Raw genomic sequence first — 19,752 nt, 5'->3', positions numbered from 1 at the left:
ACTATCCTTGGCCCAGCAGGGCTCTGCTGTGGGCACTATAAAACGTTATCTTTTGGCCATCTCTGCCTTTCTACGGCTTCCAGACAAGCCTTCTCTTTTTAAGTCTCCGGTTGTTAACCGTTTCCTGAAAGGCATTACACACACATTTCCTCCTGTGCCGTTCATTATGCCTCAATGGGACTTAAACCTTGTCTTGACATATCTAATGTGCGCTCCGTTCCAGTCCCTTCATAACTGTCCTTTGAGTCTTCTTACTCTCAAGACAGCTTTCCTGGTAGCTATCACCTCTACCAGCAGAGTGAGTGAGCTGCAGGCTCTTTCTTCTAAACCTCCTTTCCTTTCTGTTCATCAGGACACGGTGGTTCTTTCTTGTCAAAGGTTGTCACTTCCTTCCACATCGGCCAGCCCATCACTTTGCCCACCTTCTTTCCTCCTCCACATCCTTTAAAAGAGGAAGAGAGGCTCCACCGCCTGGACCCAAAACGTGGGCTCTTGTTCTATCTGAAACGCACACAACAGTTCCGGGTGGATGGCCAGCTCTTTGTTGGCTACGTGGGCGCCAAAAATGGTCGGGCCGTGCACAAATGGGCCACCTCGCGGTGGGGTGTTCTGTGCATCAAAGCATGTTACTCTTTGGCAAAGAAGGAGCCTCCTGTGGGGCTGTGTGGCCATTCTACCAGGGCAACCACAGCCACTACTTCCTTGGGATGCAGCGTTCCCTTGCAGGACATTTGTCAGGCAGCTACATGGGCTTCGCTGCACACATTTACCAAGCATTACTGCCTTGACAGTCCAGTTCGAAGAGACGGCTTCTTTGGCTGTTCTGTTCTCCATGACTTTCTGGTGTAATCTTGTTCGCAGACCCACCACCGGGGTTGGTATTGCTGGGGTATCTATTCTAAGGTAAGGTATCTATCACTAACGTGTCTCTTTCAGATGCACAAGTTACTACTTGTGTAGCAATATATCTGTAAGAGACATTAGTTAGTGATAGATTCCTTACCGCCCCGCCCATCCTGCCTGTTCTGCGAACTGATTTCTAGGGTTAAGGTCATCCCTTTCAGGGCCTTAGTTTCATGGCACCAGTGGTCAGTTTCTTGCATGGCTCTGCGTTCCTGGCGTGGAAAGTCGTGTACAGAACTGATGTCAGTGCGCATGGGTGGCGCCTAAGTAGTCTCCGTGACGTCATCTCAGCTCTACGACACCAGCGACAGACGCGGAGCCACATGTCGCCACCTACCGACGCGCAGGGATACTGCTGACGAAAAACTTTCCGGATCCAATCTGAAGCCTGGGGATATTCTAAGGTAAGGAATCTATCACTAACTAATGTCTCTTACTGATATATCGTTACACAAGCAGTAACTTGTGCATTGAGGTGCTGCTCATTTTACTTCTTGGTTGCTTTGTAGGTATTCCTCACCACCTTCACCCGCATTGCTAGAGCAAATAAGCATTGGTGTGATGGACACATTGGTCAAGTGATGCTCTCGAGTAGATCATTTGGAATTTTGTGGATACACTCAGCCATGGCTGTTTGTTTGCTCTGACACCAGTTCTGAGTCAAGTTACACAAGCCAGTACTATGATGTTTCCAAGCACTAGGTCAGCCCTACAACCTGTTGAGAGGATCACTTTTTAACATCTTGGGCATCAGAAACAATCATTCTCGATCCAATGACAGACTATCTGACTTTCTTCTGCCATAGAATTTACAGTAAAACGTTAAAAAATATGAATAGAGACTACTAGCCGCAGATTCCTTAACGTAGAATTATCCCCAGGGGTGAGACTGGATCCGGCAAATTTTCTTTGCCACAGCAGCTCTGCTCGCCGGGGGCGGTACCACGTGAGTCGGCCCTGACGTCGCCCGCGGGTGTGACATCAGCGAGGTCACATAAGCCCCACCCCGGCTCGCTGCGTGTTTTCAGGCTTTCTTTTCACGCTTTTGCGTTCAGGAACAGTGTGCGAATGCCATCGGGCTTCAAGACGTGTACTTCTTATACTCAGATGTCAGCAGCGGACCCTCACCCTATTTGGGAGTGGTGTTTGAGCGAGCACCATGATTCTACTGACTGCAACGCTTGCCAGCATTTGCAGCCAAAGTCCCGGCGGGAGCGCTGGATGAAACTTGTTTCGGTCCAATTGTCCAGATTGGTCTCGTCACTGCGTCCGTCCCCTATCTTGGAAGGGTCCAGAAACCGCCGATTCAGACTATGGCATTGTCCTTCCCCGAGGCCCTATCGGCGTCGCTCACCCACCGGTAAGTCTTACAGCTTGTCGCAGAGGCCTGGTCCCCGTTCTGCAGAGGGCGTGGGTTCTCCTCACTCGTCACCACCCTACCCGCCGTTTCCTGGTGTCGGGTGACTAGGGCCCAAATGGAAGCCTACGCTACCGCTCTGCAAGCTTCTTTATCCCCTCCTCCTCTTCCTGAGACGTCCGCAGGTCCCTTACCATGTGCGAACCTTCTGCGGAGTCCCGGCGCCAACTAGTTCGGCTTCAGGTTTTGGGGGTGTGTTGTCATCGAGGTGCAGCCCTGTGGGGTTCCCCACTTTGACCCACGCCGTCTCTGCCTTGCTGCAAATCCCCGAGGGGGTCCCTGTGGTGTCGCAGGAGGTCTTAGGGACTCGCGGTTCGTCTGAGTCCCCCTCGGTCCTCTGGGCAGGCGGCTTTCCTCCCCGGCCCTGGCGGCGCTGCAGGTGGTGGCTAGGATCCAGGGTGCCTCCCCAGGTCCCCCTCAGCCCTCCACGCAGGCGGCTGCCTCGTCGGAGGTAGAGTCGGTGCCTTTCTTTAGCCGCCCCGGTTCCAACCCCGCCCCATTCTCCTAGGCCCCAAGTGGTGGTGGAGGTCGACTCGGCACCCCAGATGACCGCTCTGCCGCCAATCGTCATTTCACCGGCGCCTGCGGTGGACTCCATGGCGCCGTGCCAGCGTAGAGTTATCGACTCGTTCCTGCAAGGTCCCCTCCTCTGCGGAGGCTTGTCAGCTCCTTGTCTCCTCTTCTCCGGAGACGGGACGCCGCGTCGTTGCTTTTTTCCCGGCGTCTTCCAGGGAGGGCTCTTCGCCGTCTCCGCTGCCACAGCCCCCGGACCCTCTCTTCCGCAACTCGCTGTTGGTTGCTCTGCATACTCTCCACCTTCCCCGGAGGAGGCTCCTGAGGCCCCCCCACTCGTCCGTGGATATTCCACCATTCAGGGGCTGGCCGTTTCTTCCTCCAGCTGGTCTCTGGGATAGAAAGCTTAGTTTACAGCCCTAGCTCATGGAGGAATTGCTCTCTACCTCATGGAGGCAAGTGCAGCCTTTGTCCGGTCGACTCCGTCAACCCATTCCCTACTGACCATTTGTTGGAGGTTCTCCACCAGGGCTCTGGTGGACGGGAGCTGCTTCTTCCATTCAGAGCTTTGCTTCACAATTCTCTTCTGGGGGCCTGGGGTCGTCCTGCCACGGGTGGTCCGGTGCCTCAGCCAGTCCTACACTGCTACCGTCCTGCTCCGCACAATCCAGTCTGCCTTTCTTTCCACCCTTCTACCCAGGCCCTCTTCTGCAGACTACTTTTCCTTCCTTGCCTTTGGTGGTGTTTCCTCCGTCACTGGAGGCCCGGTGGTTGGATTCATGGGGGTTTAACATCTTTGCTTCCTCTAGTGCCACTTTGCGAGCACTCAACACACTTTGTGTGTTGGCCAGGGCTCCATTCAGCTTGTGGGATTCTGTGGAGTCCCTTCTGTCTCACTTAGTTTCTGTGTTTTGGGTAGTGAGGTATATATTGTGCAAGTCTGATGGATGGGTATTTTTATATGGTTAGATATCAGAAAGTTGCTCCTAGGGATCCCAAAAGAGCCACCACCCTATGCTGCTAATTTGCAATTGCAAGCAATTGCTAAAACTATAATTCTATCGGAATCCCTGAGCATTCACAGTGCCTTCACAGTGTCCGTATTATATCTCAATAAAGTTTTCAATCATAAATTCAAAGAAAATTGTTCAAATGAAGTTCAATTTCTGTCAGTGGTTTTTATTCTCATATTCTTCAATTTTCAAACGAGGACATGTTCGCAGCACAGGTCCAAGTGCACATGATACAGCCAATATCAAAGATCAAGATCTTGATCTGTGACTCAAAAGTAGTCTCTTGCTATGCCTCACCTACCCACAACCAGTGGCTTCGAAGAACATTCTAACAAATGTCCCACGCCCCATGGATTTGCTGTCTGAAACTTGTGCTCTTGGCCACGCTATGGCATGTTATGTGGCTCTCCGTCGCCATTCTTGGTTGCGGGATGCTGTTTTTCCAGAGAATATTGGGGACCGTCTGGTTGATCTGCCCTTTGATGGGGTTCTTTTGTTTTACACCCATGTGGACTCTGCCATTCAATATCCTTGCGGGGCTCCATCCTTCTCCCCCTCCGTAAGCTTGGCTTGTAGGTCCTCCGGTGCTTTATCTGAGGCGTTATCCCACCTTTTTTCTTGGGTCTAGTGTTTCGGTTGACCCGTCTGTGTGTTCTGTGTGGTTTGAAGTGCCTTCAGGGTCCTTAAGTTGGCCCCTCTGTACTGTTGGCTGCTGGTACAGCCCTTTGGCTTTGTGGTGTGTTTTTTTGGCTATTGGTAAACCCGTATAGGTCCTCGGGTTGGGCCATCTGTGTATTTTTTTGACTAATTAGTAAGCCGTCTGTGGTACTGCCCGCAGATCCCTTATGTTCTTGTCCTGCAGGATTTTTTCCCTAAGAGGTGTTCCCATTTTTTCTTTGGGACGTGTAATACCCTTAGTGGGGTACTTGTAGCTATTGTGTAGCGCTGCCCTATGCTGGGAGGATGTGGACACCCTTTTGTGGGTTCCTCGCCTTTCCTGGCATCACGGTATTCCACTGGTGCGGTCTTTTTTGTCTTTTGCCTTGGCGCAGCTGGCGCTGCTCCTGCTTCTGTCACTCTCAGTATCCGCTACATCGCTAGTCCGGCTTTGGCATGCAGTCTACAGCATCGTGTCGTGGTGTTTCTGCCTTCCTGTCCAGCGTTTCAGCCTGGCCCTCTGTCTTGTGTTCCGGGGGACTAGGATTCTCCTTGTCTCTCCTGTGTTTTGGTTGACGTCTTAGGTCCGTCCTACATATTTCTCCTCTTTCTCTTCTGGCTTGTTCCACTTCTTTTGTGGATCGGCTTGTGTCTTTGGAATGGTCCTCCTTTGGGGTTTGTTCTGGATCTCCTTGGCCTCTGCCTTCATCTTGCGCTTGGCTTGTTCTGGGCGCACTGTCTCATGGTATTTTCCAGCTGCAGGCTGCGCATGCCTGATCATTGTGGTCAGCCTCCATGGGCCTTGCTGTGTACCCTTGTGCTCCTGCCTCTTGTTCTGCTGAAGCTTTGCGCGACTGTGTCTTTCTTCTCATGCCTGCGCTTCTTGGCGGTGGGGCCGTTCCTGCCTTGTTCGCTGTCTAAGGCTTATGCCTGTTCGGCTGTCCCCTTCGCTATGTGTGTGTTCTCCTGCAGCGGGCTCTGCCTCCGTTTCTGCCTCTTCTCATTGGAGTTTGGGGTGGTTATTTTCTTCCTTGGTACTCCTCTGGCGCTGTCTGTCCCTCCGGGGGTTTCTGGCGGATGTCCCTTGTACCTTGGATAGGTTTGGGGTATCCTGGCCTTCCCTTCGCCTTGTTCTTGCTTACTTCTGCTTGGTGGGGGCTGGGCCGCCCTTCCTGTCCCCATGACACATTCCCTGTTGGAGCTCTGTGTTTCTTCCAAGCTAGGGAGGTTCACTCGCAGGCCCTCCTCCCCCCTGGGTATGGCTCTGGTATCTATTCTACATTAAGGAATCAGCAGCTAGTAGTCTCTATCAGATGTAAAGTTACTTACCTTCGGTAACGATGTATCTGGTAGACAAAATTCTAGCTGCAGATTTCTTCATGACCCGCCCTTCCTCCCTGTTCTGTGATGGCCTTCAGCTTGGTTTACTGCACTCGCTTCCCTCCGGGTGGCTTGTCTTCTGCGAGTATCCTCTTCACTTCTCCCTGGCAGGAGCCTTTGTTCTGTTTAATTGTTCCACCCTTTCCTTACTGGTACTGGGAAGGTTGATTCATGTGCTCTTCTGCATCCCTAAACCCTGGTCTTCCCGTGTGAGGACTTACTTTTACTTTTCTTCCCTTTTAATTGCTTGTGGTTTCTGCCTCCTCTGCAGTCTGGGTCTTATGGCTGTACCTCAGCCTTCAGCTCCTTCCAGGGGATACAACCCTCCTTGATGGTGTTGTCTTGGGGTGAGTTGCTGTTACTCATCTGTTCCAGAATTGTTGCCCTTCACTGTTGTAAATTGTGATTGCAGACTCTCTTTTGTCTGCTATGATGTTTTTCACATGTCTTCTCTGCCTCCAGGGAGGATGTCGCCTTAGCTTTGCAAGGTTGCTCCTCAGATCGGTGCTCTGCTCTTTCCCTGCTCTGGCTTTCAGTGCCACAGTGCTTGGCACTTTTCCTACTGGTGCTGTTTCTCACCTTTGGTTTTTCAAGGGTGTGCCAATCCTTCTGCGATTAGCTGAACTGATTACTTGGCACATGTTTCAAAAGAGAACATAACTTGTTAAACAAAATCTATAAATATAGCATGTAACACAATGAAAATGAATGTAGGTCAGCTGTCACTGCAGTGCAGGGGTCAATGTCTACATTATTACCACTGCTTAAGTCTTACTAAAGAAATCACTGCCTGCTAAGTCATATACTCCATGCTACGATCACTTTAATTTAATGAGACTTTATCTCAGTGCACGGATTAATCTCCACACGCTCTGGTACTACCTCAGTAGCTTTTTTTGTAACTTTTGCACATGCAAAAAGCGCGCAATAAACGATATATGCGATCCGATGAGCGTAATCTGTTGCATTTATAAGTGTTGCTAAGGGGCTGTGTGAGTCATGGCTCCACCCCAACACCAGACAATTAACAGCCTATTACACTTGCTGTAGAGTCATGTGCACTGTGTAAGAGGTTTAAGCATTTCCCACCAGCTTCTTTAGAGTTCATTTTCCTGCAGTAACATTAGCTTTTGCTCTTTAGAGCCTTGGTAAATAACTAATCTATGTGTATTCTTATTTTCAATAGAGCAATGTCACACTGATTGGACACTACAACTCCTTGTACAGTGCATCTGTGGATAACCTACATCCGTTTAACACTTACACCTTTCGCGTGAGGTGTGCCGCCTTGGAGCACTTCTGGAAGTGGAGCGTTTGGAGTTCTGAAAAGACGCATACCACACCTGAAGCACGTAAGTTCTCTTTGGTATTACATTTCACTTAAAGTCTATTTCACAAACACTTCCATGATGAGGCCTAAACAATGAAAGCAATTTACGTAAATAATATGCAGTACTGAACGTGTTTGCAATCCTCTCTGCGAGTACTGCGGAATGCTTCAGAAACCCAGGTCGTACGAATGAATCTGCAAATGGAGTCCTATATCTCCATCATGAATGATCCACGCAGAGTCAAACGTATGTCCCATTGCTGGCATCTTTGTAAGAATTTAAAGTGGAAGAGTTAATGCCTGTAGTTCTCCACATGTATTACAGTGGCAACAACTATCATTGGTTAAAAAGGTGCATTGTGTTTTGATAACACCCCTAAAATTAACTAAGGGTCTGGTAAATACACCTTTCTTTAAATTGTTCAAATGACGTATTTTTTAAAATGTATGTGCAGACACTCTAAACAAGTCCACTCTATACAACTTAGTAGGTCTCTAACTGAACGTTCAACTGAGAGACAGATATTATGGTTGTTTTAAAGGGCGATCAATGGATAAAACACCTGTGAGTAGCCTGCCTGTTTCCATCGTGTAAACCATGTTTTATCAGTAGTAGTATCTGAATGGTTCTATGGATAGGACATTGGACTGGATAATGTGGTGTGCCTTTTGCTCTGAGGTCAGTTTCCATCACTGTATGCGGAATGAAAAGCAGTGGATAGAACCCGTATGCAGCATTATGTGCCCCAGTGACAAAGAAATAAGATTCCAAATGAAGTCCTAAAAAAACATTTTTCGTATGGCAGTGTCATGACATGGCATCTAAACTTGGGTTGCTTTCTTGCCTAAATCAATTGTGAAAGCAAAGTTTGAATATTAGCAAAGAAGAATTGAGGCAAAAGTATAAAATTATTAGTGAAAATATAAAAGAATTTAGGTCAAAATCTTAATTTGAATTGAGTTTATCTTGCGCACTTACATGTCGATAAGTGGATCCATCTATCTACTTTCATAGATAACCTTTCCATGCCGGCCCATAGTGTCTTTGGTTACAATTTTTTTGGAGCTATTAATATTTATTTATTCAAAGTTGACTTGCAGGCTTTTTGCTCCAGCAGAACTTGTACATTAAGACAGCTGATCTCATACACTCCCAATTTCCCTCAGTTTATCTTACTACCGGAGTAGAAGCTAAACCACACCCCCTTTTAAATCTCTGGTAGGTTTGTCTCCGAATGCTTGGCAAAAAGTAAGAGCATATAGTTTCTCATCCATTTGTTTCTTCATTTATACCCTAAAGAATCCAATGCCTGCTTGTTGTCAAGGAACACGGAGACAGCAGATGATATATTTGATACAGTATTGCAATGAATATGTGTAAGGTTTGTGATGTCATTCTGGCAATATGAATCACAAACTCCACATCATGGTGTAATCTGGTTGTCTGTGACTCAAAGTAGTCTCTTGCTATGCCTCACCTACCCATAACCAGTGGCTTCGAAGAACATTCTAACTAATGTCCCAGGCCCCATGGATTTGCTGTCTGAAACTTGTGGTATACACATTGGGGCTCAGAATGGAAAAATCCCACCCCACAGTCCGCATCAATGCTGAACATTATTTACTTTATGTTCATAGCTTGCACTGTAGAATATATTAGTGTCCTAAGTAATCTTTTTTTTTTTTTACAAACTTTATTGAGCCTTTATTCAGGGTGCATTACATCATAATAAACGTTCTTAGAATTTTACTTTTTTCGTTGTGGTGTAACATGACCCATCATTCACTTTAAATCAGTGTATTTACTGCAATCTTTGTATCCATCAGTTCTTCAACATTATACGTATAATGCAGTAAATACTCCTGTGGACTCATCCATATCCATATTAACGACTAATGTCATTAACGTGTCATGACAGAAATTTGTATTTTCTTACCCCTAATCTGTTAACTACCCCTTCCCTCTCCCTCCCCCCCCTTCCTGGTCTGTCAGTGTGTTGTCGTCTATACAGTTTTACATTCATACGGTATCATGAGTGTCAACCTATATCTTCAGTGTACTAGGGCTTTTCCTCATAGTCTACTCTGATTTTCTCTGGTGATGTGATGAGTGACATAGTGGCTCAGGGTAGTGAATCAAGAAAGGAAAGTGGGAAATCCAATTGCGTGAAGTCTTCTAACATAACAGCCCAGTCCATGGAGATGGGACGCCTCCGCAAACCCCTTGGCTCCTCTCTCCTAAGTGCGGCGCTTTCCGCGTTACCCCATCTGAGTATCTCCTCTCTCCATATATGTAGTTGGGGCTCCTTGGAGATTTCCATCTCATAGTAATTGCCCTGATTGCCAGTGTAAGCGCTAGGTCTAGAAATCTCAACTGTACCTTCTGGGCTTTGGTGCGCCTGCGTAGACCCAATAAGCACTCCAATATGTTGTCTGACATTGGAAGGTGTGTGATGTCCCCGTGTACATTGCAAATGTGTTCCCAGTAATCTTTGAGACGTGGGCAAGCCCATAGCATATGTACAAAACCGGCCTCCTCCTCCCCACATCTTGGGCATGGCTCTGGGTTTCTGGGAACATGCAGTGTATCCGTTTCGGGGTTAGATATGCTCTATGTAGTAACATATACTGTATAAACTAAAGTTTTGCATTCAGGGAGACCCGGTTGGGATGTTCCAAAATGCCCTCCCAGGCCCTATCAGTAATTCCCATATCCGTAGTGTCTGCCCATTTCCCACATAGGTCTGTAAGGCTGATAAAGGCCTGCGATCGGATGCCGGTATATAGCCATTTAACTAGGTGGCCACCTCTCCCCGTGTAATAAAGCAGATGCACCGTGTCATGCTGTGGAGGCTCATTACGCTGGGGTGCCCATGTGGTCTTGATGTAATGTACTATCATTGCGCGCAGTAGATAAAGGTGTTCGGAAGCCCCAGTCGTCCTTACAAATGTGCCATGATCCATAAGCACTCCATTGCCGAAGAAGGAGCCCACCTCCGCTACTCACGCGGCCTCTCAAGCCTGCAACCTAGCCATCGTGAGACCCCCGCCAATGGCAGCCCCAATAGTGGGATATTGGACGCGTAGGGGATCGCATCCGATGTGTACTGCAGTGCTTTTATCCAGCATTGCAGTGCCGTTCGCAGTAGCGGTGGCCCTTCCGAAGGCACTTTCGCCCACGGAAGCAGCATACTATATAGTGTACCCCTTTCCAGATCCTTCGTAGCATAGTTTATTTCTTGCAAGTTCCTGCCTGCTGTCCAGAAAGACAACCATTGCAATTGGGAAGCATAATAATATGCTAGGAAATCAGGGACTCCCAGCCCTCCCCTGTTTGATTTTACCTGCAATTTCTTGAGACCCTCCCACCGCCGCATATAAGTTCTATCAAGAGTGTGTCTAATAAGCGAAATGTAGATTGAGGCACCACCAGGGGCAAATTTACTAAAAAGTATAATCTAGGAGATGGCTATCCTCCCCATCACGGACAGTGGCAGGGATGTCCAGAAGGAAATACTAGGGCGTAACGAGGTGATGGCCTTCATCAAGTTGCCTTCTAGTTGGTCCGCAGGAGTCCTATAGACGTGGATACCCAAGTACTTAAAGGTATCCTGTGCTACCGGTATCTGATAAGTACCGAACTGTATTATTTCTGGACGAAGACATTCTTGGAAATAAAAGGCATGGGACTTCCCGGCGTTAATAGCCAACCCCGATATAGTCTTGAAGGTGGAGAATATTATAGGGAGCGGGTTCGCCTCGCCCTCTAGGTCTCGCAAATATATGAGGATGTCTTCTGCATTGATTGAGATAAGGTGTGTATCATTCAGTATGGGAATACCCAAAACTTCAGATGACCGCCTCAAGGCTATAGCCCGCGGTTCCACCGCAAGCATAAACAGGAGCGGGGAGAGTGGGCACCCCTGCCTAGTGCCTCTGTGTATTGCGTATTCCATAGATATATACCTCCCGGTACGTGCCCGTGCTGTAGGGTCAGTATAGAGTAGGCGCACCCACTGCAAGAAATCCAGAGGGAGACCAAAACGCAACAGGGCTGTGAACATGTACTCCCATGTTTTGGAGTCAAATGCCTGACGTAGATCTAACGCTAGACATGCCGCCCTGACATATTAGTTGGGAATAGACCTCATTTCATGATGAAGTCTCCTAGTATTGAGTGAGGTGCTACGCGCAGGGAGAACCCCACATTGGTCACTGTGTATAAGAGTGGGGAGAACCGGGGCCAGTCTGTTTGCTAGGGCCTTACTGAGAATTTTGTATTCGGTGGCCAGTAACGATAGTGGCCTATAGTTAGACATCTCTGTGACATCTCGCCTTGATTTGGGGAGTGCCACCACCATAGTTTGCATCGTGGATTGTGGCAATCTACCAATCTTCCAAGCTGTCTTATATAGTTCCGTTAATTTAGGTGCCAAGACAACCGAATACGTCGCATAAAATTCCACAGGTAGACTGTCTAGTCCCGGAGTTTTACTATGGTAAAGGCCCTTTATCGTTGTTTTTACTTCCTGATGGGTGATGGGATCGATAAGGTTTTTTCGCATGGCCTCTGCGATCTTGGGGAACCGCAGGCCATCAAAGAAGGCCTCCATGAGACCATTGTCCATGTGCTGTGGTGCCGCATATAGGGTAGTGATATAATTACAAAATGCGTCATTAATCTCACTTTGAGTGTGAATCAGTCCCCTCTGTGGTGAACGAATGCAGGTGATCATTAGGATATTATTCCTCAATATCCGGGCCAGCAACGTACAGGATTTGTCAGCATCCATGTGTTTCAGTTGCGTATATGCTCTAAGTGTTTCCAGGGTCTCTGCATGTCTAATACGGGTCTCCTGGAGAGAGTCCCGTTTCTCGTCATCTGTTATTACGGCTGGTTCTAACTCGGTCATCAGTGCCTCCTTATCTGTAAGTATTTTATGTATCTCTTGGCGAGCCCCTATGGTAGCACTAATTGTCGAACCACGGGTGTCATAAGTAATCAGTTGATATCAAACAGAGACAGCAGGTAGAGAATATTTATTTATATCTTTATTGACTAAGGAGCTTACTTAGTTGCTGTTGCCAGAGGCCAAGAAATCACTGTGAGAAGCAGTTGACTACACAGTTTTATCTTTCTTAGCATCTCCTTTTGACTTGTTATATTCTTTTAAAAACGTTAGTAGTCTTTTTTGCCCTAAGTATACGTAGCTAGGCTAGCAGTGGCGGCTGGTGACATTTGAAAGTGGTACGTAGCTAGGCTAGCAGTGGCGGCTGGTGACATTTGAAAGTGGTGAGGCGTAAAATGACAATCATATTGCCCCGTAGCGAGCTGCGCACACTTCTGTGTTATTTTTTTTTAAATAATATACTTCGGGTAATTTTGGCACAGGAAAGGCCACCGAGGTTCAGAGCTTCTCCTGTTCTTTGATGCATGATGCATCTAACGTGAGTTTGCAATGTTCGAGGGTCAGTGGGCAAGCATTTTGTAAGTGGTGGCCAATGTCAAGCCATGGATTCCCAAAATGTGCCAGAATTTTGCAACCAACATGCGTGGGTCAGCATTTTGCCAGAGGCGGGCTGATGGGCACCATCACACCGACAGAGCATATTCTGCATGCACACAATATTGTGGCCCATGCATTTATTTGACAATTCAATAACGTGACTTGTGTTTCCTCTGGGCCAACACACAAGCCCTCCATCTGTCTCTTAGCCTCTTCATCCTACTTTTTCTCCCCTCCCTTTTAGTCTGAAAGGAACTGGGACCTACACAATGAGACTGGAAATAAGAAGACAGCCTGCCTAATGTGTGGCCCACGTAGTAGACCGAGAAAAGTTAAGGCCATAGGAGTACTGCTTGGTGTGTGTGTGTAGTGGAGGGGGGCCGAGGGGGAATGTAGGGGGGACACAGTGGTCATGTCATGTGCAAGGAGGTATGAGGGTGATCTAATGCAGGTCCTGGTATTTCACCAACAGCTCCAAGGCTGCAGGAGTTGTGGTTTCACATTTACCCTTTTGATCAAGAGCCTACAAGATTAGAGGGATGTAATGAAAAATAAAATATTTACGACTATGAGGAAGAAAGCAAGGCAGTCACTGTCCAGTGAAGCTGACACACAGAAGTAGCCCTAGCCACTGAATATACACAAATGAACACCGCAGAGCAGACGCAAAAGCAAAGCAATCACCTAGCAGAGTCCAGACATACAAGTAGGCGCACAGCGGTTGTCTCGGAGCAGAAGCACGCAAGAAGGTACACATGCAGATAAGCAGCACCCACGGAGACAGGGACATTGCAGAACTTAGCAATTTCCGTTTGCTCTCACAGTCTGTGGGTACTGTATGTGACTGTTTGGTGTGTTTGCTATTAGCAAACACACCAAACAGTCACATACAGTACTCACAGACTGTGAGAGCAAGCGGTACAGACATCGCAGCAGGGGTGGCTGCGAAGATCGTATTTGATGCCGACGGTGCAAAGCTTAAGCAATTATACACAAACTCACTGACACTGTACTACTGATACTAGAGACTAGAGGTAGGGTGAGCTGGAAGGAAACATGGTGGCGTGGTGTCGCTTTCGTCACAAACATGACGAGCCGGGGTTGTGCAGGTAAAGGGCCACACAAGCATCGGACAGTGGAGGGAGCCAGAAAGGAACATAATGTCTCTTTCCACAGAAGCCTGTTGGACGGAGCCCGGGTTGTGCGCCACAAAAAACAATGACGACATCAGACACTACAGGTGGCGGGAAGGGGCTGGAAACAAACATCAACATGGAACACCATGAATCATGGTGTTGTGATTTCAATACAAACATGTCGGGCCGGGGTTGTGTGGTGTGACACGAGTGACGGGAATTCGACTCAGACACAATAAAATACACAAACCTTGTGCTAAGCAGCTCAGTGCTCACAGTCACTCACTCTTTGGAGTTCTGACTTCTTCTAAGTTGTTCTATGCGTCGTTGTTACTGACAGTCACACAGAGAAAGATCTCGAGTCGACTGCACGTGCTCTCGTGCAGAGAGGAGAAGGAAGGGTGACTGGCCAGCCCGATGTGCGCAGCAACGGCACAATGACCAATCACTGCATGGCTTAAAAATAAGCCATAACAGTGATTGGACATTGCTACGTTGGAAGCTGGGCGGACCCTCCCACCACCACGGACGCGGTGCCTCTCCAAGTCAAGACTAGACTGGCAACCAAACAAACAGGCAGACTGATTACATACAGGTCAGGAGGCAGCAACAGTAGCCAATCCTGATGCTGCTCTCTTCGGAGGAGAGATGCTCTCTGAAGAGAGCAGCGTCCGGATTGGAGTTAGCAGGCAAACTCGCTGCTCATTTTGTAACCACTAGGGGTCTGTGGTTTTGGGCTAAACCACCAGTCACCCTGTGCTTGCTTTCCAACAGCCGCTGTGCGCATGCTGGGTTCCTGGCTACAAAAAGGCAACCGGTCAAACCCAACATGCGCAGTGCGCACAGCCGCAAATATTGTGCATTGGCAACATTATTGCCAACAACAAAGCTTATGGGACTTGACAGACAGACTGCCGGTAATGTCACGTGATGTGACGCCGCCGCGCGACGGGGCGCCGCTTTAAATTAATAATTTTAACATTGAAAGTGTGTTCATTTAAAGCAGCACGCTCAATAAATTAATTGACCAATAATTATTAGTGGGGCAACGCCCTAACGGTAAAACCGCCACTGTCGGCTAGATAAAGCAGTTCATGCTGTACATCACAAGAGTGTAGCTTCTTGATGTCTCCTAAGGTCTCTTTTGCTTCCTGCAAAGTAGCTGTAAAGTCAAGGTAGAAGGAAAATTAAGCACATTGATGTTGGCTTCTCTTTGCCTCTTGTCATCTTCAGGACCATGTCTCTTTCACAGTAGTTTTGCAGTCAAATGATAACAGGTCGTATTGGAGCACCAGGTAAAGGGGTAAGGGTCTTACCGTCCAATGATCTGTGTGTCCTCTGCGCAACAAACACTGGGGAGAGGTTGTCTCTACTGAAATCTCTGAAAGGCGTAGCTCCACAGATTTCTCTGAATTTTCTTGTCACTGGATTCCAACAGGTCTAATATGCAAATGTTTCTGGTTAGATCTCACTTCCAGTCCTCAATATCTCAATTTAGTGCAAAATAGATCCAATTTTGTCTCCATCTACAGGATCTCCTCATTTGATGGTGCCCATCTTCTACATCTGCAGTGTGTTGCATCTGATTTCTATCAAGTGTTGTCGACACAATGTTGTGAGAGGGAGGCTAGGGATAGGTGGCATGGTGCACAAACACAGTGGCGGCCTCCGGCACACTGGTTTCCCTTGTCACCGCTGGGCCTCCACTCGCATGCAGCTGCGGCCAAGTTTGCCTTGCCTCCTGAGTTTAGCTCATTACCGCCTTGCTCTATTCTGCTGACCTTGAAAAGTCTTAGGGCCGTATTTAAAGTTTGGAGAATGGGCTACTAATGCCTCATCCACCGTTTACAAGTGCAATATAGCCTATGGCACTCATAACATAGTGGAAAGAATACCTGCCACATTTTGACAGAGTGTCCTGTCCACCAACCTCGAAATGATGCCCTTAATCTCATTCAGCCTCATTTCTGGTCTCATTCCTGCAGGTGGTTTAAAGCGTTACACCAACTTAAATGCCTCTTGCATATCCATCTTGCTGGGTATTTTATTTAGTATTGGGCATCAGACTCCATCTCAACCTCCATATTAAAAACATGGTAAAAGGTGGAATTTCATCTTCTTCATTTAGAGAATTATATGGAATGCTATCCACGGAGCTGGACTGGAAACCCTAACCAGTGCTGGCAAAACTGCTGAACCAAGCTCCACATGCAGAAGGGCCCAACAAGAAAGGGTTTCTGGACTCTCGTGGCTGGGTGATGGCAGCCCCTCTACTCTGAAAGCAGCCGCCTAGCCTGCCGCCCACTGGGAAGATGCCAGAGTGACAATGGCCACTATGGCGCGACTGTTACACAGCAACCTTCAAAAGTGCAATGTATACCTATCTACTCACCTTTCTTCAAACTGTAATTAAGTATTAGCCATTGAGAGCGCTCCCACACTATGTCAGTGTTTAAAAAGTTTTAAGTATTGTAACCTTGTTGATTGCTCTCAATCCGAAAGCCTGAGGTAGCAGCATTCTGTCTTGCAGCTTTAAAAGAAACATGTTGGACCATAGTGCAGCTTGGAGCCAGCACCCCCCTGGACATTCAGCCCTATCCAAGTCCTAACCCACCGTCTGAGATAGGTTGAGAGCTGTATTATTGGTCAGTCTGATGCCTGAAGGGGACATGAGTGCCGCACTTTGAGAGCCAATGAACTAGATGACAACGCTTAACCGTTTCCAAACACTTACATACCTGAAGTGTGAGAGGCTTGTCAGATGGAGTAATACCTTGAAAGTTATTTAAACTGAATATAGGAATGAGAACAGAGATCAGGCTGATTAAGATACCTTGATCAGCACATCTGTCAATAATACTGGAACTGACCTATGCTTTAGTTTGAAATAAAAAGTCTCCGGTATATTATTGTAAATTCAACTGAAAGGTGTGGATATACTACAATTATATAAATGTATAAAGCAACTTAAACGATATAGGATAATTAAAAGTTCGGGCTAAACGTAAATAATGCATACATTTTCTACTGTGAGAGGTACTTTCATAGTTAAATAGTGTGTTCTGTATTCATGTAAAATGGAAACATTCTTCTTTAAATGAAATCCATAATAAATTCTAAGCGGTCCTATATGCCATCTCCTGTAGCACGTATACATGCATGTATTTGTCAGTAATTGTATTTTACATTCTTGGCTTCAGCTCCTGAACGAGAGCCGGATGTCTGGAGAGAAATCACGTGGAGTTCAGAAGGACGGACACTTTTCTTATACTGGAAGGTAGGCTTCAGTTGGAATACAGACAACTGCCCAGGCGTGTTCTGGTGTTTACTGCAATTAAATGTCTTTACTCACAATTTGTATCAGAAGGTTGTACAAGAGGGCAGGGCCTGCAGTGTAATTTACAGTGGAAGAACGGATGACACTAAAGGCAAAGGAGGACAGTGAAGGGCTGGGTTTGCCATGGTGCTGGCTCTCTGTTTTGACTGTGCTGAGCATTGCGAGCCATCCCGTGTCATCTAAAGACAGCCTGTTATATTTTCTGTGACTGTTCGTTTAGCTCTTGGTGCAAAATGTGTTCACAGGAATCCTATGCATAAGGTGTTGTCATATTTGAGTGAGCAGCACAAAGTGCTGGATTGCCTTTTGGTCCCCAGGTCTTTAAATACCCACCAGGCTAAGCTGCACTTGTTGAGTTTTGACCTTTACCTTCGTCCTTCCACACTGTGTGTACTCAAGTTATCAGCTGCTGTCACTAACATGACCCTGGACGTCCATGAAGTAGTTTACAACGGGGCAAGGAACAAAAGTGAACGCTCCAAGGGTTAATGAGAGGACCACTCACTTCAATATTTCGAGATTTAAGGTGCTGTTGAAAAACATACTTGTACAGAAAGGTGGGGCTTGTTTTGGTTTTAAATCAGATGTTTTTTGTGTGGAATTTAATCAAAATAAAACTAACAATATAAACAAAGAGAAGAGGAAATTTTGTGGCATAAGCAGGGTTTGGTGTGTAGGATAAGATATGCATATCAATTATTATTGTATAAACATAGCATAACATCCCATGTAAGAAAGCTGCGTACTAAGTATGAGACAAGAAGCACATAGTATATGGTCTTTACAGTGGGTGACACCCAGTAGAATATCAGGCATTTTTGTAGGGGAGGTGGGAAGTCTGAATCGAGAATAGCATGGAGAAGGCAGGGTGGGCTAATAGGGTGGGGAGTCTCATCAAGAGTTGTGAAGTTTTTAGGTCTCCACTAGACCGCACATGCCCTGTCACTTGGAGACTTTTTTTTTTACATTCAGTGGGCTATGGGTCCATAGTTTACCATTAGTTATGTTTTGTTCTGTTAGGTGTTCTTCTAAAGGGCTTCAATACCAAACGAGCATTTGTAATGCAATCGGTCTCACCTTTGGGACCTTATATGTAATTAGATATGCAGCACATTGGCCTGGGTGCTGAAACATCTACTGTTCTTCAACATGGAAGGAAAGTAAGCACCAAACTGCATGACACACCAGGTATGGGAACACATGGAGAGAAAGATTGCCTTTCAGCTGGAAATGGTATAGTCCAAAGCTCTGTATTTAATATAATCAGGGCCTTCTGTGGTCATATCACTGAAAATACAAGATTTAAAAAAAATATTATTGTCTACAGGTGCTCGTGGAAGACAATTTCTATGGACTGGAATCCAGAGAATGCTAAACTGATTCTGGTATTTTACTGACCTCTGCTGGTCGTTTTCTATCAAGAAAGTTAAATAGAGGCATTTGCCTGAAAAATAAAAAAAAAGTCTGTCAGCAGAAAGCAATTCTGGTATTTTACTGACCTATAATAATCTTTTTCTATCAATACAGTTAAATAGAGGCAGTTGAACAGAAAAAAGTCCCTAAGTGGAAGCAGAGAAGCCCTAGGGCTGATCTCCAGAGCCCACAAAGTACATTCACATATAAGTATATACTAAAGTCTATACAAGAGGTCTCGAATGCTCGTCCTAAAAAGGCATCTTGGCGGTGACTGAGATAAAAGAAAGCAAGACGAAGAAGAAGAGTTGGCGCCAGCTGTCGTTCTCATTTTCTTTCTTCCTGTTATGTCATGTGGATATTTCAGGACCAGGACCAACTACTTGTGTCCATCCCTGCCTCCGTTTTTGGAGCTACTTTTGCCTTTGTGTTTAAGCACTCCAAAAGAGTGCTTGTGTTTCAGGCCGCCTCCTGCTCATTATCCAAGTTGCTTCTTTTTTATTATTAAAGAGCTTTATTGGATAAACCGAGAGGTTTACAAGAAGAAATACCAGCAACAAATTCAATTATTGAAGTATAGCGATAACAAACAATATAGCTAGTATAATAAAGGAAATAAAAGCTATTCTAAGGTTTTATGTATAAAGGAATAGGAAAAGGAGACAGGAAGGGAGAAAAGGAAGGGGAAAATTATTGACACATTGATATGAAAAAAGAATGCATAATACATTGCAAAAACAATTAAATGTGAGCAAGCTACCAATCATCTAACAATGAATAGCAACTTATACAGAATGATATGAAAAGAGAACTGAGAAAGGGAATTCAGGGAGGTTTAACATTTTCGGAATTGGAGGAATTATGCTTAAAAGCAATCTGATCTAAATAAGTCGTAAGAGGTAACCAGAAAAGTTCTCTATTCAGTATTGGTTTACGGGAGGAGGCGAAGGCAATGTCAAGTCTATGAAAGTGGCAAAGACTATTCCACCAATGTGTAGTGAAAGACTATGGAGAGATTTCGAATTGAGAGTGCTGTGCTGAAAGGCTAGAGCAAGCATGAGGTCAAAAAGGCCATGATTGTAAGAGGGTATAGATAAAGAGTCCGAGAGGCTTCCAGTAAACAAAAGGGGTATTGAATAAGAGAAA

At 46.3% G+C, this 19,752-nt stretch overlaps 1 protein-coding gene across 2 annotated transcripts in view; it reads left to right on the top strand.

The window, feature by feature from the left end:
• Window positions 1-19,752, top strand: part of LIFR (LIF receptor subunit alpha) — a 611,573-nt gene that overhangs the window by 466,292 nt on the left and 125,529 nt on the right. For both annotated transcript variants that reach the window (XM_086960553.1, XM_086960554.1), the window contains exons 12-13: window positions 7,070-7,235; window positions 17,057-17,133. In XM_086960553.1, the coding sequence (XP_086816679.1) occupies window positions 7,070-7,235; window positions 17,057-17,133 (243 nt within the window). The remainder of the gene's footprint in view (window positions 1-7,069; window positions 7,236-17,056; window positions 17,134-19,752) is intronic.

The sequence above is a fragment of the Lissotriton vulgaris genome, chromosome 3_1 (genome assembly GCF_964263255.1).
Source record: "Lissotriton vulgaris chromosome 3_1, aLisVul1.2, whole genome shotgun sequence".
Lineage (NCBI taxonomy): Eukaryota > Metazoa > Chordata > Amphibia > Caudata > Salamandridae > Lissotriton > Lissotriton vulgaris.
Note: the sequence above shows the minus strand (reverse complement) of the source record. Positions and strands in the feature narration are given on the sequence as shown.